The 22,310-nt window shown below is 37.7% G+C and overlaps 1 protein-coding gene across 1 annotated transcript in view; it reads left to right on the forward strand.

Annotated features, from left to right (window-relative positions):
- The window catches only part of PIK3C2G (phosphatidylinositol-4-phosphate 3-kinase catalytic subunit type 2 gamma), a 291,400-nt gene that overhangs the window by 76,039 nt on the left and 193,051 nt on the right, over positions 1 to 22,310 (forward strand). The window contains exons 11-13 of the mRNA XM_081818936.1: positions 34 to 156; positions 7,129 to 7,260; positions 18,325 to 18,439. Of these exons, the coding sequence (XP_081675062.1) occupies positions 34 to 156; positions 7,129 to 7,260; positions 18,325 to 18,439 (370 nt within the window). The remainder of the gene's footprint in view (positions 1 to 33; positions 157 to 7,128; positions 7,261 to 18,324; positions 18,440 to 22,310) is intronic.

A 22,310-nucleotide genomic window follows, 5' to 3' on the forward strand; every position in this document is an offset into this window, starting at 1 on the left:
AGTTTTCAGCTTTTTGAATATTTTTGTTTTTAGCTATAAAGCATTTTCTTTTTCCTGTTGGCTTACATATGCTGGAAAGAAGTTGTGCCAAGTGAGAAGCTACAGAAATATTCCAGTCAAAAAATTGTTTTTTCTCTTGGTCAACTGGAATGAAATGTAAGTTTAATCTTTATTTTGGCAGTATCATTTATCCAATAAAGATCAAGGATTCTTTTTCTCTCTTTTTTAAAGTGGAAGATGTGATTTTTTTTAAAATATTGCCAGTTGATGTGATTCAGTGATGTGATAGATATGCTCATACTAATAGATAACTGACCATACAGTTCAACAGATTAAAAGTCCATTTAGAAATCTAGACAAGTGTCCAATCCACATTACCAAACTGATCAAAAAGGGAAATTGGAAAAAACAGAATTATTAATCATTCACAGACTGTGGATGTAAAGGTACCCTCTATTTGGGGTTGGGGGAAGTAGATTCCAGGTATAACAATGAAGAAACATGTAATCTTCACTTTCCCATGAAAGCCAATTATAAATTTATTTAAACAGTCAAGTTTTTTGATAATAATTATCTATGCATGTGCAAACTACCATCTAATTTTGGGTGATTGGCTCCTAGTTTCTCATTTTAGAGACACTTATTAAATCAAGAAGGAAAAAAGTACCTTCTTGACACAGTTCATTCCTTCTTGCTCTCCTCTGTCCCCTTCCCTCCACCTCAAGTCTTTACTCAGAATCTCAGGGCATTCATAGGCCCTATCTATGGCTATTTCATGATTATTTCCACTTTTTCTTGCTGTTCCTATGACACTACTCCATTAGCTTTCAATCATTTCTCTGGGTCTCCAATGCTGCACTGACAGTCAATTTTCTTCCCACCTCAAATAGAAGAAAACCAACCTACGTCTCATCCCCCCTTTACCAGATCTGGCTTTCTTGGAAGATGCTTTGATTCCCCAATATTGTCCTTTTTCACTGAGAAATATGTGCCGATATTTCTGGGACTCCGAGGATGGTGTTAGATAGCACCACTTATCCTAATCTTAGTGTTACCACAATCAATGGAGACATGACATGTGGCCTTCGATTTTTACGTACTCCATGGTTCCTTCTATGCAAAAGCAATTCCTCCTTTTACTAGGACGATGACAACATTTATCTTCCCTTAGGCTCTTAATTCCCTTATCCAAAGACCTGATATTCAATTACAAAGTCCTCTTCTATTGCACAGAATGAATTCTGCTTGTGAAATTCTTCAGTGGTTCCCCAATTCTCATAAGGTAAAATACAAATCCTTTAGCACAGCACACAAGGCTCCCAGTGGTTTGGCCCCTGCCTATCTCTGCACCTTTATCTCTGAAGTTAACCCCACTCTACGGCCCTGCACCCAGTCATTCTGCATTTGATCTATTTACCCTAACTATAAACTGAGAAGTCATGCCTCTGCTAGGGGTCCTCCATCTGTCAAGAGTACAGTGTCTTGGGCGCCTGGGTGGCTCAGTTGGTTGAGCGACTGCCTTCGGCTCAGGTCATGATCCTGGAGTCCCTGGATCAAGTCCCGCATCGGGCTCCCTGCTCGGCGAGGAGCCTGCTTCTCCCTCTAACCCTCCCCCCTCTCATGTACTTTCTCGCTCTCTCAAATAAATAAATAAATCTTAAAAAAAAAAAAAAAAAAGAGTACAGTGTCTTTACTGCCTACCTTGGGAACACCTAATTATCTTTTTTTTTTTTATGTATGTTAATCACCATATATTACATCATTAGTTTTTGATGTAGTGTTCCATGATTCATTGTTTACATATAACACCCAGTGCTCCATGCAGAACGTGCCCTCCTTAATACCCGTCACCAGGCTAACCCATCCCCCCACCCCCCTCCCCTCTAGAACCCTCAGTTTGTTTCTCAGAGTCCGTAGTCTCTCATGGTTCGCCTCCTAATTATCTTTCAAGACACTCTTTCACCTTCTCTGTAAACTCTTTTGTATCATTAGAAATAATTGGCCACTTTTCTTTTGTTGGTTGATGGGAACTTCAATCTACTCTCTTATGGTCCCTTCCTGAATGTGTTTGCTTATATTTCTGTTTGCTTTTGCCAAATGATACAAAGATCTTTTTTGTGGTTTTTGTCATTTTATTTTCTTTTTAAAATTTTTCATTCTGGCCATAGCAGCATAAGCAGTATCAGATAGAGTAAGAATTCAGTAATTGTTCTTGGGCAAATGAATGAATTTCATGTAACAAGTGAGTCTTTAAAAATATTATTAATCAGCTCAATGACTAAAATTATTCTTCTGACTTAATTAAAACTTACTCCTAGTTATTTCAAAAAATCAGATTAATTTTCAACCAATAGATATGTGCTATCATTTAATTCAATAAAAAAACCCTACTAAATCTAAAGTCAATTTTTTAAAAATCCCCCCCCCAAAAAGTCCCCAAATAAATTGAAAATCCTTAGTGCTGTTGGAATAACTACACTGATACATTTTTCTTCTGTTCCTTCAAGACTGTACGTGCGTTATTTTTACGGTGAGTTTTTTGTTTCCCTCAATAGAGTTAGTGACCTCAACCTAGAATTATTTTCATTTTATTTCATTTCCATTAAAAATAGTTATTTACCATTTTTCTAGGTGCCTGTAGCATTCTTTATATATTTTATTAACATATATCTATTACACTATAATTGATTATACATTTCATCACTAGACTGTACACTTAAGGACAGAAACTTTGTTATTTAATAGTATATGACATAGATTTTGACTACATATTTCAATCATGATAATATACCCCAAATATATTATCTCATCTTAACAACAAAAAAATGAAACAGGTATTGTCACCCTTTTTTAAAGATCAGAATATTGAGGTTACAAAGTTTAATTAACTTGCCCCAGGTCTCACAATGAGTAAATGGCAGAACTAGTGCTCAGACCTACTCTCACTCCAAAGCTGATGTTTTTACTGTGATTTCTATACTATTTCTTAAAACATATAAAATCCTTGGCAGAGTATTAATATTCTATAAGTAGTTCTTTCATCTTAAATTAAAAAAAAAAGTTCTACTCCATTCTCTTACCAGCAGCCACCCCATTTTTTTCCCTCTGCTTTAGTGTAAAACCCTTCCAGAGAGTTGTATATATTCACTTTCTTCAGTTTTTTTTTTCTCTGCTCTAAAATATACTCCAATTAGGCTTTCATCTCCTCTGTTTCACTGAAATTGCCCATTAGAGTCACTAGTGACCTGCATAGTTAATCTAATGTTAGTTTCTCAGTCTTCATCTTACATGATCTATTTAGGAGCATTTGGCACTGTTGATCTCACCCTCCGTCTTGAACTATGCTCTCCTCTTGGCTCCCATATTCTTTTTGCTTTCCTCCTCCTGTACTGGACATTCCTTCTCTAATTTCTTTTCTTTCCACAGACTGATCATGGTCTTAGCACTTATGCCTCTTTTCTGTTGTATTTACCTTTCTCCTTTAGCTTTCTCTTATCATCACATAGCTTTGAATGCCGTCTATATGTCAGAATCTCCAAAAATTATATCACCAACACAGGCATCAGTCACAAACTCCACACTTACACATTCAGCATGTCTAAAACAGTACTCTTAAGCTTACATTCCAAACTTGTTCCATCCATGGATAGCCACCCTGGACTGTCATTTTCAGTGCCAGTTGTTCAGGTCACATCTTTACCCTGAATCTCATTCTCTTAGATCCCATGTCCAGGAAATCCTACAGGCTCTCCCTTCAGAATACTTCTCATCACTTTCTTTGGTCTAGGCCCTCATTCTCTCTCCCCTGAATTACCACAGTAGCTATATAATGGTCTCCCTACTTCTCTTGCACCTCTATAGTCCTTCTCACACAGTAGCTAAAGTGACTTCTTTTAAAATGAAAGTCAGGCTATGTTATTATTCTGTTTAAAAGTCCTGAATTGGCTTCCTGTTTAACATCACAAAAATCCTTACAATGCTGTGTTGTCAAATATCAGTATTAAAAGGAGAGTTCTAAACATTGTGATTTTATTAAATCTCCCATTTTTCACTATGAAATTAACTCTGGTCTTAGGGAAACTATTGCATATAGAAGGAAAAAAATTTCAGAAAAATTTTCGTGTTTATTCATTTTTTCAGCAGTAGAGTAAGGTAAATATATGGTTAAAACTTGCAGTCTATGCCAGCTGCTTGCATAAAAAGGAGCAATTCAACTTCACTTACTGATTTGTCCCTTTAAGTGTTTTTCTCCTTTTTTTGGTCTAAAAGTTCATTCCTTTGATTTTTCGATAGCTGTGTAGAAGTTTAAAAAAAAGATTTTCCAGTGAATGTGAGATTATTCTGACTTTAAAAATCCATAGGTATTCAAGAAATGAATAAATAACTATTCAGAGAGCATGTATTCTTTCCTAGAAGAATTTATTCTTATTAATAAAAAATGACAAAATGGAGATTGACAGTAACTATCCACTGTAACTTATTGAATTTTTGTCATTCTTGAGGTGAAAGCTCACTAATAAGTGAAGTTAGACATGAAAAAGCCAGACTCAATGAGAAAAAGAACACTCTAGATTAGGTGAGAAATACAGTGAAATTATAGCTTTCATTCTAGCACAGAAACATGAAAACTGAATAGAAAATCAATTACAAGTAAAGAGAGAACATTCAAGAAATTACTGTGCATTCCACAAGAGCATCAACATTTTATGTTGAGTTTCAGAACTTCTTCTAAGCTGAGAAGTATGTCCACATTATCTTAAGTGGATATTATGAGTGTGAAAGAATATGAAGGAAAAGAAAGACTTTTAAATATCTAAATATAAAACAAATTAATTTTTTAATAATCTAAACTTTGCTAATCTTGAAAAAATAGATTTTCTTTACCATAGTCTTCACTTTATTTCCCTTCCCTACATTTAACTAGAATTAAATTTCATCTGTCTACAATGGTTAATATAAATCATTACTTTATTGATTGAATAATGAATGTATTACTGATGTATTGCTACCATTTGCCACCTGTTGTCTTATACAATGTTTGATCCATTATGTGGATAAGGAAAAATGAGGCTTATTAGTCATAGGGCTGATATTTGAATGCAAATATATCCAGGTCCAAACTTCTCACTGTCCTCTCCACACAGCTTACATATGGACATCTCAGAATTAATATTAATCAATTATATCATGCCTTAAACTGCACATATTACCCCATCTCAATTTCCTTTTTATTTTATATTTCTGTATCAGTTAAAGTTATCAACTATAACGTAATCTAGAAGTCTAGAATTCATCTTTAATTCTTCATTGTCCTATTCTACTAATATGTTGTCAGTCAAATATTAGTTATTCATTTTACCTCTAAAATAGCTCTTCTGTCTTCTCTCTTGTTAGCTGCTTTATTGCCACCCAGGATCTGGGGCTCTTTATCACAGGGAAGAGCATATTGGGGAGATGGGTGTGTACTTCTTCAAAATCAGTATGGTCACTAGCTGAATTGACACCTCATTATTTCTTAGGCTGGATACTGACCCCCCCGCCACTCATAAAAGGGGGTCACCAATGTCTTATTTGACACTTTGAGTAAAGACTTCTCCCTAATATCCAGATTAGACAGCCAACTGCTACTGTGAGAAAATGCTCAATATTACCTGAGGATTTAACTCAGTCAGCACCTTCCAATTGAACATTGGATTTGGTCATCATCAGTCCTCTCCTAATTACCTACTGTTTAAACAATTTGATGTCAAAATTCAACTGGGAATCACAAGGCCAGTGGATTCTGTTTATACTCCTCAACCTAATACCATCAGTTATCATACAATACAAGCTGTCCCATTTGCTCTTCCAGTCACTTTTTTTCTTTTCCCATCCTTTGGTGAATCGGCTCCCATGAGTCTTCACTTTGCTAACCTCTGTTTAGTTTTTCCATTTCTTCCTAGCATTCTCATTTTCTAGCAAACATATAAATTTCTTGATGTCTTTCATTTCCTTGTCTCACAAATAGATCTCTCCTAAATGCCATACTTGTCTTGATATTCTTATAATAGAATCTGATCATTTCTATATGACTAAGATGACTCCAAAAAGGAAAGAAAAGTACCCTTCTCCCTACCCTCCATTAGAGACCTCAGATCACACTCTCAACTTTCTGTCAAAGCTTTTTCTTCTTGGACACTTATGCCACCCAGGTGTACCCCTCCCAGTCTTTATAGTATCATTTGTAACCTTCTAGACATTCTCTTTTATATATTAATGGATTTGATATCTGAATTCAAGTTTTTCTCACCATTAACGATCCTGTGTTTATCCTTGGTTGCCTTTTTTGCCCAATATCAACAATCCATCCAGGGTCTGTATTTGGGATTCCTTCATCTTGACCTATCCAGAAATTGGTATGTCCATTACGTTTTAGCAGTCATCCCCCAAAAGCCTGGGGATCTCTTACCCAGAATGGTTCACATTTAAAATCGTAAACAACTGTCTATACTTTTAGCTGTCTTGGGAAAATATTCCCTTTTGCCATTAAGAAAAAGCTCAAATTCCCTTGCCTGGCATACAGAGTTCTTAAGCATTCTGGCAACTACCTACCTTTTTCAGTGACATCCTCTATAACTTCCCCAACCAACTTGACCACATCCCTCGTTCTAGCCACAATGAGGTACTCACCATTTCTCAGCTACACTTAATCTTTCCATGAATGAATGACCTTGTCTATGTACTTTTCTCTTCTTGGAATATTTTTTTTCCAAATCTCCATCTAATTATAGCCAACTTACTCTTTAAGACCCATTTCAAGTTATTTCCTTCCTTCCCCCATTCCCTAAGACAATGTTAGTCATTCTTTCTTCTGTGTTTACAAAGAGTAAATGCATAAGTCATTATAAATTTTAAAAATAAGCTTACATGTCAAAATTATAATTAAAGCAATCCCCATTGATTGAATAACCCATCTCATTACTCTATATATTTCTGCCGTATTCCCATTTTTACAAGATCAAACACAAAAGTTCAAAAAGATCCCTCAATTCAAAAAGTTAATTTTATCACATACCATTATATTAAAAAATATCTATGAAAATATCATTGTAACTGGGTAGATAATCTACTTTTTTCTTTTATTTTAAGGATCAATTTTCCTCTTGAAATAAAGTCACTTCCAAGGGAATCCATGCTCACTATAAGATTGTTTGGGATTGTCTATGCAACCAATAATGCCAATTTATTGGCTTGGACTTGTCTTCCAGTGTTTCCAAAAGAGTAAGTATATCATTTGTTCTTAATAAAGCTCTCATATCAATAAAAAATCTCCTTGGAAATGACTATTTTGCAGTATGTGGAATAATGAGAAAATCAAGAAGACATTTTATTCAAAATTGAGGTAGCTCAATATAAATCATGACTATTGAATGTGGAACTGAAAGCAAAAATGTAGAAATGGCTTTAGAAACAGGCTTCATGCTCAATTTGTCAACTGGGTCATTTATAATAAAAAGGTATTGGCATGACCAATTTCAATTGCTTTTCCTTCTCTGACCAACCAGTTTCTCTGGCATTTTTAATTCAGAATGACTTAGATCAATACTGTCATTTAGAAACAATGTGAGTCATGGAATTCTGGCTGAAGTAAAATTATACAATGTAACTGGTCTGCTGATCTTTTATTGCCAAGAAGAAAATATTTGGTAACTTGAAGATGAAATCTTTCAGAAAAGTAAACCAACTATGAGTTCAGATAGTCTATCAGAACTAATGGCCATTGCAAAATTAACTGTTGACTTAACCATAAGGATTTGGAAAAATTAATACTTAGAATATTGATAAAGTCAATTACATGGTTTTTTATACTATGAGGGAAAAAATATTTCAATTAAATCAGCTTAGTTAATTTTCACATGGCAGGACTTGCTTTACAATCAAATTATAAAATACAGGACCTTCAAAAAATTAGAGTGTATATTGCTATTTTAATAGTTACAAAGAATGTTTGTAACACAAAATGTAATAATATAATAATATAAATAATATAAAAACGCTAAGAAAATTCATCATCAGTTTTTGTTCCCAAATTTAGTCATTATAAATAAATTATGATCCAAACAATTGTGGTAAATCTTTAAGATCATCTTTTTGGATTAATTCTGATCTGGTGTGTGTGTGTGTTGCTCTATTACTTGTTTTCACACGTCCATTTCCTCGTATATGTTTCTTGATGACAGTAATATATTTATCTTTGTAATATCTATCATCTAATATTGTAGCTCTTTTTTCTAAAATTTTATTTATTTATTTATTTGACAGAGAGAGACACAGCGAGAGAGGGAACACAAGTAGGGGGAGTGGGAGAGGGAGAAGCAGGCTTCCTGCAGAGCAGGGAGCCCGATGCGGGGCTTGATCCCAGGACCCTGGGAGCATGACCTGAGTCAAAGGCAGACACTTAACAACTGAGCCACCCAGGCACCCCTAACATTGTAGCTCTTATAAATAGGCAATCAGTGGAGGTTTGTTTATTAAATTGAACTAGAAAAAAATCAAACCCTATAGGAGATTTAGAATAAAGTAAAATTTCAAAAGTCTCTAAGAAACTGTTTAGCCCTCAGGTGGCTGGCTGGCTCAATCAGTAGAGCATGCGACATTTTTTTTTTTTAAGATTTATTTACTTATTTGAGAGAGAGAGAACATGTGGGGGGGAGAGGGCAGAGGGAGAGAGAATCTCAAGCAGACTACCCACTGAGCATGGAGGCCAAGGTGGGCCTCTGTATCATGACCCTGAGATCATGACCTGAGCCGAAATCAAGAGTTGGATGCTTAACTGACTGAGCCATCCAAGTTCCCCCAGCAGGCAACTTTTGATCTTGGGGTGGCAGGTTCAAGCCCCATGTTGGGTGTAGAGATTATTTAAAAATAAAAATTAAAAAAAAGAAATAGTTTAGCCCTAAAAGTAATACCTACTGCTGTTAGCAGATATTGAAAAAATCTTATTTGTGGGCTAAGAACTTTCATTACTTTCTCACTAGGAGAAGCTCTGCAAGTGCCCTTCCTTCTCTTGAGTGAGTTTCTTTAAAGTTTCAACTGCTGTGTTTGTAACATCTAGCATGTTTGTAGAATAAAATTTCTAGCTATTCACTGAAAAAATTCAGTCCATTTTATTCCCTTCCATCATCTAATACATTACTTTGCACATAACATGCAATCAATAAACATTAAATATATAAGAAGTTTGGAATATATCTTTCAGACTAATCCTCAAGGCTTTTTTCTAGATGGTTATGATAGTAAAAATACTATCTCCATGTTGTTTTGTCATGTATCATTTACCATTAGTAAACATTTTTATGTGAGTGCTCATCTGGGACTGATACTAGGTGGTGTTTTCCTAAGGGAAAGAGATTGAAATTGTGGATGATGAGACATCACATCAGAAAACAAAACTTACTTCAAAGAGCACTTTGATAAGCATTTGTAAATATATTTCTAAAAGAGTATTTCTCATGAAAAATCAGAAAATCTGCTTCTCTCCTGGGCTAAACAATTTGAAGAAATCCAGATCTTTTCAAGACATCAAAAATCCGTCATGTAGGGCAATTAGGGAATGTGATGACTCCCACTGTGTTCATTGCTCTGAGTGACAGAGATTCTAACCCAATTTATTTGATGCAGATATTTCCAGATCACAGCAAACAGGTCACTTAATTTCATTTCCTTTCATGGAATCACCCCTGTCCATAAACATTTCATATTAAATCTGTCACTTATTACAGTTTGAATTGCTCATACCTAACCATGTGGAGCTGTCTTGAGCACTTATATCTTTATTTGTCCAACCTACACACAGCCTGAAAATATGCCGAATTAAAGGCTTCCTATCTCTTTGTGGTTTTCAGAAGAACCAATGGGTGATTAAACTCAAATATATCAGTTATGGCTGCATCAGGAATGTCCACAAATAAAAATAAACTTAAACATTTTGAAGCACACAAATTCACCTTCAGATCTATAAAAAACATCCAAAGTACAAAGGTAAAATTTTGCCCACAGAAGTTTTATAATCCTCTCTTTTGCAGATGGAATTTCCATTGCATCTATATTCACAATGCCTCCATACTGCAATAAGAAAGTGCTTTTCTTATCTCAACTTCTGTGAGCTAGCTTCCCTACTTAAGTTCAAAACAAATAGTGTGCTAGTTACTTAGCATTTCTAAATTGTGATAAACTCCTTCAACACAAAAGTCCTCAACATTAAATAATAGATTCTCCTGGGGAGATTTTAAAATAAATCCAAAACCCAAATGTTCCCAAATATTCTGATTTAATTGATCTGCAGTGGGGTCCAGGTATCGGTATTCTTAAAGCTCTCTGGGTGTGTAAAAGACCAGAAAAATTAGAGTATTTTCAGATTTTCAAAAGAGACCCAAAATAAATCTTAATTTCAAAACAACTTGATTCCTTAGATTGTTGCCTAAGTAGCCAACCCTGACCCCACTGTATCTTATCATTTCAGATATATCCTCAAAATCAAATTTATAAAAAAAGTTGTGGGTAGGAAGTCCTTATTATCTATCCTTCCTGTCCAAGAGAGACCCACAAAGCTCAAATAGTAAAAATACCTCATTTACAGATGGAGATCTCTATGATAAAGGAAGGTTACGGGACTTTTTATAAGTCACCAGCCTAGAATAGAACAAGAACCAGAATGCAAGTCTGACTTCTCTCTACATGTGTTACTACCTTAAGCTAGCCCCTTCCTGCCCTTAGGTGTCACACCTTGCTCCACGAATGCACTGTGACAATCTCAACCATATACAATAAGCTCCTGCCTCAGCTTTGCCTGTGCTCTGCTCTTGGGCATGAAACCTATCAGACCTATGATCAGCAAAATCTCAGAGTTTTATAACATCAGATCCTATGGACATGCTCGCTGCCCATATCCGGAGTCTTTTCTATTCCTGGTCCCAGAATGCCGAGCCATGATGCACATAAAATCCTATAGCTAAAAGTGACAATAATTATTTTATTCAAACCATTTATTTCATAGCTAGAGGAACAAGGGTCCAGAGAGGGTAAACCAGCCCATCTGTTCTGGTGTCACAGATTTGAGGTTGGTTTTTCTAGGCCTAAGAATTTATACAATATTGAAATCAAATAGATCCTTAAGGATATTCCAGAACAAATACTTTGAAATGTTATATTTAGCAGTGTGGCCCTTTTTCTAATGGTATATAATTCAAAATCTCAGAGTATAAGAGTGATGAAACAGTCCATGTGTTTTGTTGGATGATGAATGGGAAAAGGGGAGAATTTAAAATCCTGGCATCCAATCTATTTGCCATCTCCTTACCACCTTTATAACATGCACCTCCAACCATCAAGCCATATGAAAACAAATATAAAACTCCTTTGAAAACCACTGATTTTATCCAAGAAGTTCAAAGAAGTTAAACTTAGCCTACCTTATGAAGATAGGGTACAGATGTCTTGAAATAGTCTGGTTTTTTTTTTTTCCACAAAAGAAACTGTTCCCATTTCCTATCTTCATCATGTTTTTAATTGTTTGCTTAATTTTAAATTGACTTAATAAACCTTCTAACAGTAGTAATATAAAAACTACTGTGGTCCCCACTGGCCTGGGTATTAAAAGTTTCCATTTTCATCTTCTTCCTGAGACCACCATCTTAGATGTGTTTTCTTCACATCTTAATTCCACTAATCATCTTCATCATCCCCATATTTTCTATTTACAGGCATCTTTGGGAATTTATTAGAGATTACAGATATTAATATATTAGAATATATTAGATATTACAAATATCTATTTGTAGAGATATTTGCAATATCTCAAAAGATGTTTAAGTACAATCCATTATCAGAAAGAAAATCAGCTAATATTAAACATACAGAGAGCCCAAAGAATGGTGCCAACCATCCTTTCCCTCTTGAATTGCCTTGAAGCATGTGGTATATAAGCTTCACTTAGACAGCTACAAGTTTATTCTCCCTATTCTCTATTGCTTGGTAAGTCTCTTCATATACATACTTGATTCAAATGTTCTGACTTCATTCTGTACAATATGCCTCAGGGTTAAGCCCATAGCAACTGTTAATCCAGACTTCATCCAAGGAGAGTAATGAAGATACTGACAGTTTTTCTTGAGTCCCTTCATCCACTGTAGGAATTAGCTTAGAACACTTAAGATTTTCAAAGCGAAGTATGGTCAAGACATATAAGTATAGTAAGGTCATAAGTGTAATTCATCATACAACTTAGATGTGAAGAAAAAATGCAATAAATAAATCACACTTTTCCTCATGAGTTCCATGCCCTGTAACTAATAAGGAGAAAAAACTTTACATCAGTGACAAAATATCAGTCAATTCAGTAATTTAAATAGTTCTTTTAGAAATATACAGCGTCCTTTGGATAAAACATTCAGTCACTCAGATAGCTTCCTGACACCCTGATTCTCTGTCTAAGAGGGTGTCTGGATTCACAGGATCAGAAAGGAACAGATGCTTTGGCCTGATGACTTCCGATATCCAAATCAAATGCACGTTTTAAGCTGGTGACTGCTTGTTACAGCTAGTGTAGCTCATGACTGGGGCTCTTCTAGCTTGGCTAGGGCTTACTGGCATTCCCTGAATGACTTGGGCTCTCTTAGGTACCATAGAGCCATCCGAGGTTTAATTGTGACTCCCAGCTGACATCAGCTTGGATTGTTCGATCAGATGCCCTTATCACAGAGACACCTTATCCCCACCACATGACCCCTTTTGGAGGACCCCTCACCCAGATATTTTTAGCTGTTTCTACATTTCATCCTTTCTATACAGAGACCAAAGAGGGCCTAATAAAGCTAAACTCAAGAGCTCCTTCTGTCTCTTTGCCATGTGGCCCCAACTTTAAGGTCATGACACAAGTAGGTACAGGAGTGGCTCAAGATGTGATTTTCCTCCAGGATTTGAAGCACAGAGTGCTAAAGGAGCAAGCACCCTCTGCCTTGAACTGTGCTCATTTATCTACCACTTCTCTGCATTTGACTTCCAAAGGCAGAAGAGGGGGAAATTGGGACACCTCTGTCTGTCATACTCATCCTGTTTCCTCTTTCTCTATCTTCTGCTTCCCATAATCTCAAATTGCCAGAAAGTGGTGGCGATCTCCACCCAATATGCCACATTCTCCTTCTTCATTCCTGTTAACCCTTAACCATGGACAGAATATTTTCTATAAATATTATGGGGAATATTAACATCTGAGTCCTCCAAGTTTGGTGTTAGATGTGCTCCTTCTTCCTCTTGCATTCTGCCTGAAGCTAATCCAAAACTTTTTCCAGGCAGATGGATGCTTCAGACCATTTTGGGGAAGGTTATATACTCTATAATGAAAAATGAATTAATAATTTTCTAATCTTTATATCATTAAGCTGACTTTTAGGTTGCTAATACCATCCCCTCTGGATTGTTATCTGAAAAAACAAGTTTCACCAGCTGAAGGAGGTATGGAACAAAGGGATAAAGAAAATTCAAAATTCATCCTGCTAGAAGAATAACCCTGGGTCTTATAAAAATATCTGTCCAATAATGTTTACAAATTATACTCCCTTGGGCAGATACTTTCTAACAATATCTTTAGACATGGAAAATAAGCAAGCCTCAGAAAGCTAAAGGTTTAAAGAGAACTTTACTTGTTAGATTTTTCCTTCATATTTTTTGTAGTGTCTGTTAAAGGGAATAATGGAATTTGATAGTATTTTTTTTATTTTCAAGTTTTTATTTAAATAGCAGTTAGTTAACATAGAGTGTAATATTAGTTTCAGGAGCAGAATTTACTGATTCATCACTTACATACAATACCCTGTGCTCATCACAGCAAGTGCACTCCTTAATCCACATCACCCATTTAACCCATCCCCCCCCACCTACCTCCCCTCAGCAACCCTCAGTTTGTTCTCTACAGTTAAGAGTCTGTTTTATGGTTTGCCGCTTTCTCTTTCTCCCCACTATGTTCATCTGTTTTGTTTCTTGAAATCATATGGTATTTGTCTTTGTCTTTCCTTGACTGACTTATTTCACTTAGCATAATACTCTCTAATTCCATCTACATTATTGTAAATGGCAAGATTTCATTCTTTTTTAATGGCTGGGTAATATTCCATTATACACACACACATACACACACACACATATATACAACCTCTTCTTTATTCATCAGTCGATGGACATTTGGGCTCTTTCCATAATTTGGCTATTATTGATAATGCTGCTATAAACATCAGGATGCACGTATCCCTTTGAATCAGTATTTTTGTACCCTTTGGGTAAATACCTAGTAGTGTGATTCCTGGATTGTAAGGTAGTTCTATTTTTAACTTTTTGAGGAATCTCCATACTGTTTTCTAGAGTGGCTGCACAAGTTTGCATTTCCACCAACAGTGTAAAATTTCCCTTTTCTCCGCATCCTTGCCAACATCTGTTGTTTCCTGTGTTGTTAATTTTAGCCATTCTGACCAATGTGAGGTGGCATCTCATTGTAGTTTTGATTTGTATTTCCCTGGTGATGAGTGATGTTGAGCATCTTTTCATGTGTCTGTTAGCCATCTGGATGTCTTCTTTATGTCTTCTTTAGAAAAATGTCTATTCAGGGGGCGCCTGGGTGGCTCAGTCATTAAGCATCTGCCTTCGGCTGGGGTCATGATCCCAGGGTCCTGGGATCGAGCCCCCATCAGGCTCCCTGCTCAGCAGAAAGCCTGCTTCTCCCTGTCCCACTCCCCCTGCTCGTGTTCTCTCTCTCGCTGTGTCTTTCTTTGTCAAATAAATAAATAAAATCTTAAAAAAAAAAAAAGAAAAATGTCTATTCATGTCTTCTGCCCATTTCTTAACTGGATTATTTGTTTTGGGGGTGTTGAGTTTGATAAGCTCTTCATAGATTTGGATACAAACCCTTTATCAGAAATATCATTTGCAAATATCTTCTCCCATTCTGTAGGCTGCCTTTTAGTTTTGTTGATTGCTTACTTCACCGTGCAGAAACTTTTTATCTTGATGAAGTCTCAGTAGATCATTTTTGCCTTTGTTTCCCTTTGTTTACCTATGGTGAGGTGTCTAGTGAGAAGCTGCCATGGCCAAGATCAAAGAAGTTGCTGCCTGTGTTCTCTCCTGGGATTTTTATGGTTTCAAGTCTCACATTTAGGTCTTTCACTCATTTTGAATTTATTTTTGTGTATGGTGTAAGAAAGTGGTCCAGTTTCACTCATTTGTTGAAGAGACTATCTTTTTGCCATTGGAAATTCTCTGCTGCTTTATCAATGAGTTCCATTATGTTTGTTATTAATTGTTTTATGTATTTGGGTGCTCCCAAATTGGGGGCAAAAATATTTACAATTGTTAGAGCTCCTTGTTGGATAGACCCTTTTATTTTAATACAATGCCCTTCTTCATCTTTTGTTACAGTCTTTGGTTTAAAATCTAGTCTGTCTCATACAAGTATTTGCTACTCTGGCTTTCTTTTTATGTCTATTTGCATGATAAAATATTTCTCCATCCCTTTACTTTCAATCTTCAGGTGCGTTTAGGTCTAAAATGAGTTTCTTGTAGACAGCATATAGATGGGTCTTGCTTTTTTATCCATTCTGACAGCCTATGTCTTTTGATGGAGTGTTTAGTCCATTTACATTCACAGTAATTATTGGTAGATATCAATTTAGTGTCATTTTATTGCTTGTTTTGTTGTTGTCTCTGGAGATTTTCTCTGTTCCTTTTTAGTCTTTTTTCCCACTCAAAGAGTCCCCTTTAATATTTTTACAGGACTGGGTTAGCAGACACAAATTCCTTTAGCTTTTGTTTTTCTAGGACACTCTTTATCTCTCCTTCTATTCTGATAGAGTATTCTTGGTTGCAGATTTTTCCCATTCAGCATGTTGAATATATCATGCCACTTTTTTCTGGCCTGCCAAGTTTCTGTGGATAGATCTGCTGCTAACCTTACTTTTCTTCACTTGTAAGTTAGGGAATTCTTTTGTCTTGCTGCTTTTAGGATATTTTCTTTATCTCTATATTTTGCAAATTCAACTACAATATGTCTTAGTATTGGCCCGCTTTTGTTGATTTTGATGGGAGTTCTCTGTGCTCCCTGGATATGGAGACCTAAAACTATTTCCACTGGAGCTGAAGTGTTGTAGAACTCTATGGTCAGTAGACATGGTGCATGCAAGGATTTGTGCTGGCCTTCAGGTGGAGGGGCCTGCTGCACTGGTCCTTAGGCACACTTCCTGGAGAAAAGCAGTAGCAGCAGAGCACAGTGGGGGCAGGGCTTAGGTTTAGGCCACCAGTATTGGTGCTGTGCAGTTTAATGATGTTGGTTTAGGCTGAGGGGTCAGGGAGAGAAATGGCAGCTCCTTTGTTCCCCCAGAGGGGAGTCTGTGCTTGCTGTTTTCAGGGAAGCCCTCCTAGAAGAGTGAATAATTTCCTGTCCTGCATCATAGGTGTTTTTCAGATCACTGTTTTCATACTATCTGTGTCTGGGTTACTTGCCTGCCTGGAGCAGCACCATGCACTTTGGATTTTAGGCCAGCCAGGCCAGCTGAGTTTTAAAACTCCAATCTTTAAGGGTACCGGGGTTACTTTCAGTTAAGTGTCTTGACTCTTGACCTCAGCTTAGGTCTTGATCTCAGGATTGTGAGTTCAAGCACCATGTGGAGCCTACTTAAAAATCAATCAATCAATCAATCAATCTCCAAACTTTAGGGACCTGCTGTGGCAGGGACATACACTGGTCTTCTGGGGGAGGATCTCGCTGCCCTGGTATTTGTGCAGATTTGACCCAAAAGGACAGTTGCACCAGAGTGCAGGAGTGTGGGATTTGGAACAAAGTGCACCAAGGAGCCAGTGTCCAGGTTTGCTGCCATGAGCAGGTGTCTCTGCATCTATGCTGAGGGTTGGGGGGAAGGAAATGGCGCCCACCAGCTCCTTTGTCCCCAGAAAGGCAATGCCTCCTCTCTCAGATGAACTCCAAGAAGGGGGACCCATCTTCCAGTGCATCTCAGGTGATCCACAGATCATGCCCTATGCTTCCTGAATTACCTGCCTGCCTTCTCTACAGGAGCACTGCAGCGCCCTCAGGGCTTTATACCAGCCATGCCATGAACCTCTAAAACTCCAGTCTTTGAGCCCTACTGGTGGCAAATATGAAAATCAGCCCCTCTTATTTTCCTGGTCAATGGCTTTGGGGAATTGTTTTCCTTGTGCAATCCCCTGTGTGCTCCTCTTTCTCTTGTCTCTCTCTGTGACCAGGGCTCCCACCCGTCCACACATCTCCACACCTCCTACCTCCCATGATGTGGCCTCCTCTCTCCCTCTAGTTGTGTAGTTTGTTCTGTAAGTCCTCAGATTGATTTCTTGGGTATTCAGAATGATTTGATATTTATCTAGCTGTGTTTGAGGGACAAGGCAAGCCTAGGGTCCTCCTACTACTCTGCCATCTTAGGTCCTTCCCCCTCTATAGTGTTTTCAAAAAGACTTGATGTCTTAAAGTTCTTTATAAACTTTAATTTTTGTTGTCTTGCTTACATTTTTATTTTGGTATATTAAAGTCAAAGACTGTCCTCAGTGATCACTGGAACATTTTACTAATAATCTAATTCATACATACAGTCAAGTATAGATTCCCTTTTAATTCCTATGAAGATCTGTGGATTTGGATGTTACTGAATCTGTTAAAACCATCCATGAATTCCTCCTGTCTAAAGTCTTCATGTATGCATCCTCATTTACAATGGTAATTTACAACCTATTTTTAAACATTCAGACTATGAATAATCTTTCTATTTAGAAGCATTTCCTCTCTGAAGTCCCACAACTATTTGATTCTGCAGATCATATGCTAGCTTAAATATTTTCTTTCTATAAATTTAGAGCTCATACCTTTAATGATGCTCAGGAAATTTAGTCACTTTGTGGAGCAAACATGTTCTGAAGAGTTGATATCTTTATTGACTTGAGGTACTCATAACTCCAAGAATCTCAATCCCATCTTGTAATCAATATTGTTGGATATTAAAAATAAATTCTACCTGTCAGAAACTATTGTGGAAATAATTTTTTCATGTGGAAAATAAATGTAGCTGTCTGTGAACATAACCATGCATGTCATATATTAGAATTAACTACTAATCAGTATCTAGACTTGTGGAATATTGTATTTCTATTCTAGCTACTGAATGAAGCCACGGAAATAGCTGGTTATGTTTACATTCCAAAAGAAAGCATTTATAGATAATAATAACTTCCCTCTTGAAGTGACTCTTGTCTATCTATATGTGTTGTCTTTTGTAGCAAATCCATTCTGGGGTCTATGCTATTCAGTATGACATTACAGAATGAACCTCCCATAGAAATGATAGCTCCAGGAGTGTGGGATATAAGCCAGCCATCTCCAGTGATCCTGCAGGTAAGAGTCAGGCTATGAGATTAAAGTATACATGGCAAAAAAAAAAAAAAAAAAAAAGTATACACAGCAAGTATTGGTTGATAAGTAGCTTCTCAATTACAGAAACAATTTTCTTCTAGGATCACACATTTTAATAGTCTTCTCTTCCTCCAATCTGCTGGGATTTGTAAAACCTCTAGTTCTTTTATTTTGTATTCAGTACTCTCAAAGCACTTTTCCTCCAGCTTATATAATAGCAATTTCAAGCCATTCTCCATCAAACATGATCATGAAGGAAAGAAATGAAGTGTTGCCATTAGTATATTCATTATGTGGATTCACTATTCTTTCCATTGTCTGAAAACAGACATTGGTATATATTATTAACTTGGTACCTTACACCTGCCTTTGCATTGTGTCATGTTTCCTTAAAATCCTTCAATTGTACATTTCCTATATGACTAGTAATTAGGTCAGTAGTGGAGGAGAAACTGCAAACAAAATCCATTCAACATACTTCCTTTACTTTTAAGACCCCTCTTCTTTCTGTGATTTGTAATCATGAATAAAAGGTGGCTGGGCGCCTGGGTGGCTCAGTTGGTTAAGCGACTGCCTTCGGCTCAGGTCATGATCCCGGAGTCCCGGGATCGAGTCCCACATCGGGCTCCCTGCTCGGCGGGGAGTCTGCTTCTCCCTCTAACCCTACCCCCTCTTGCGCTCTCTCTCTCACTCTCTCTCTAATAAATAAATTTAAAAAATCTTTTTAAAAAAATGTTAAAAAAAATAAAAAAAAAAAATAAAAGGTGGCTAATGATTCCAGACTTTGGTCCTTACTGCTGAGAGCAACTTGTGTGTTCATCATTATAAATGATCATATTGGTCAGATACATGACATGGCCATTCTCATATATGGAAATGCAGGGAATATGGACTTTCCATCTCTATAGGGAAAAACTGGGAACTGCTATCTGGGCAGCACTCTCTAGAACTGGATTTCTCAACTCAACACTAATGACATTTTGGAGCAGATAACTCTTCGTTGTGGCAGCTGCCTTATACATTGTGGGATATTTAGCAGCATCTTTGGGTTCTACCTACTAGGTGCCAGTAGCACCTGCCTAGTTCTGACAATCAAAAAAATGCTTCTTGATATTGTCAGATGTCCTCTAGGGATAAAATTGCCCTCAGCTGAGCAGAGCTGTTCTAGAGAAAGCTAGTGGAGTCTCTTGAGTTCTTAAGCTTCCAGGTTTGGGGTGAGGGACAAAGTATAGCAAGATGTTGAAACTGGAAGAGAAAAATAATACTAATAAAAATGTGGCTTCAACTGTGAAGGAGGAAGTCCTTGCCAAACATCGATTTACTTCTAATTCATTGATGTGATGATGAAAAAGAGTGTCCAGTTTCGATATTGGCACAACATCGTAGATACTCAACACGTAATGGCTTATTATTTAGCAGATGTTCCATTGTAACATGACGACTACCTTTCTTTAAGAGGCCAAATGCAGGAGCACCTGGGTGGCTCAGTTGGTTAAGTATCTGACTGTTGACATCGGCTCAGGTCATGATCTCAGGGTGGTGAGATCAAGCTCCAAGTTGGGCTCTGCGTGCTCAGCATGGAGTCTGCCTGAGATTCTCTCTCTGTCCCTCCCCTGATCATGATCTATAAATAAATAAAATCTTTTAAAAAATGCATTTTTTAGCAGACTATTGCTTGCCAGATATAAACTACCTCAGTTTAATGAGAATCTTCCAAGTCTGACCATTGCCCAAGCTTTGAGGATATAAAGTTATGATTCAACGGGTCTTTATCAGCATTGGTGGGGGTGGAAGAAGTAAGAGAGACTATCAGATGATTCTTCTCAGATGAGAGGAATAGCTCCTTTAGAACACAGATCCTGGCAAGTGGAATCTGAGGATTAGTTTCAAGTATTCAATAGGAGTATAGATTTCCAACTAGACATCTGGAGCTATAACCAAATTTATCTTTAAAAAAAGGTGGGGGGGACATGAAAATCATTCAACATCATGCAAAAAGTTAAATAATCTAATTTTTATAAAATAATTTCAAATGGTATAGACATAAAAGGAAACATCTCAGGATATTTTTAATTGATGATAAAATATACAAAATAAAATAGGAGTTATTAAAGTTAAAACTCTTACTAACCAATGTCACTCTAATTATATACAGCTAAATTTAGAGTAGAATCTTTCAGCCTAAAGATTATAGTGAGGAAATTAGCAAATTCTGCAACCAGTATTTGTGTTAAGGAGTCAAGATGGGTATCAGGGAAAGACATCAGGCTCAGAGTTAGAAAATCTGGATTATAGTTTTAGCTCTTAAACAGAAAACTTTATAACTTTGGACAAGTCACCAAACATATTTTCACCTCTGTACAATGAAAGGGTTACACTATGCCTATCCAACTTCTTTCAGATCTGTACTTTTCTGATCGTCTTTATTAGATACCTACTGCCCCATGATTGCCACCCTAGTATGAGAAAGGATATGATATGTCACAGAAACTGAATCCTTTAAGTCCATCACTTTTTTTTAGGTTCTATGGCTTAAGTGCCACTGAAAGCAGTGGGTGGAGTGAAGTAGATCTGAGTTCAGAAATGGACAAAGATTGGGGCGCCTGGGTGGCTCAGTCGGTTGTTTGCCTTCAGCTCAGGACATGATCCCAGGGTCCTGGGACCGAGGCCCGCATCCAACCCTGCATTGGGCTCCTTGCTCAGCAGGGAGCCTACTTCTCCATCTCCCACTGCCTGCCACTACCCCTCCTTGTGCTCTCACTCTTTCTCTGTCAAATAAATAAGTAAAATCTTAAAAAAAAAAAAAAGAAAAGAGAAGAAATGGAGACAGATTATTGCATGTTTCCATTGACCTGGATCTCCCTCAACTTCCTACCTCTCTCTGTGTACAATCAAGTAGAGTGGCTCTATCATAATTTAAGAACTAAGAGCAGAGTGGAGAGGGAGGAGCAAGATGGCAGAGGAGTAGGAGACCTAAATTTCACCTGGTCCAGGAATTCAGCTAGATAGGGATCAAACCATCTGAACACCTACGAACTCAACAGGAGATCAAAGAAAAGAATAGCAGCAACTCTCGGAAGAAAAGCAACCACTTTCTGGAAGGTAGAGAAGTGAATCTGAGGCGATCTTTGGGAAGATATATGGCGGGGGAGGGAGCCTCCATCAGCTGCTACTGGCAAGTGATAGAGCAGCAGAGGACAAAATCGGAAATTTTAGAAGTCTGCTCCACTGAGGGACATCGCTCCAGTGGCTAAGCAGGGGGTGGAACCCTTGCTGGGACAGTGTGGTTTCAGGACCCTCGGGGTCACAGAAAGACCAGGGGTGCCTGAGTACAGCAGAGCTCCAGGTATCAGAGCAGGGAAGCTGGCTGCAGAGACCGAGCCGAGGAGTGGGCTCACAGCTTGGGGTTGCCATAAACCGTGATCTGCAGCACAATCGGGCCACTGCTCTTCCAGCAGGGATCCAACAAGCGGCAGATCCGGGGAGACTCCCCTTCCTCCCCCAGGAGGAGCAGCGCAGGAGTGCACTGCAGGGATCTGCTGGGTTTGGAGACTCCACATGGGGTCATGTGCTAGAGATAGAAATGCTCGGTCACAGGCCGGGTGAGCACAGTGTGCGGCCGGAGACTGGGGAGACACGAGTGATTGACTGCTTTTCTCTGGGGGTGCACTGAAGAGTGGGGCCCCGAGTTCTCGGCTCCTCCAGGGCAGAGATTGGGAGGCTGCCATTTTCACTCTTGTCTTCCAAAGCTGTACTGAAAACTTGCAGGGAACAAAAGCTCCCGAGAGCAAGACCAAGCAGATTACTTAGCCTGGACCCGGTGAGGGCGGGGCAATTCCGCCTCTGGCAAAGA

The sequence above is a fragment of the Leptonychotes weddellii genome, chromosome 5, assembly GCF_054177405.1.
Source record: "Leptonychotes weddellii isolate Sample4059 chromosome 5, ASM5417740v2, whole genome shotgun sequence".
Taxonomy (NCBI): domain Eukaryota; kingdom Metazoa; phylum Chordata; class Mammalia; order Carnivora; family Phocidae; genus Leptonychotes; species Leptonychotes weddellii.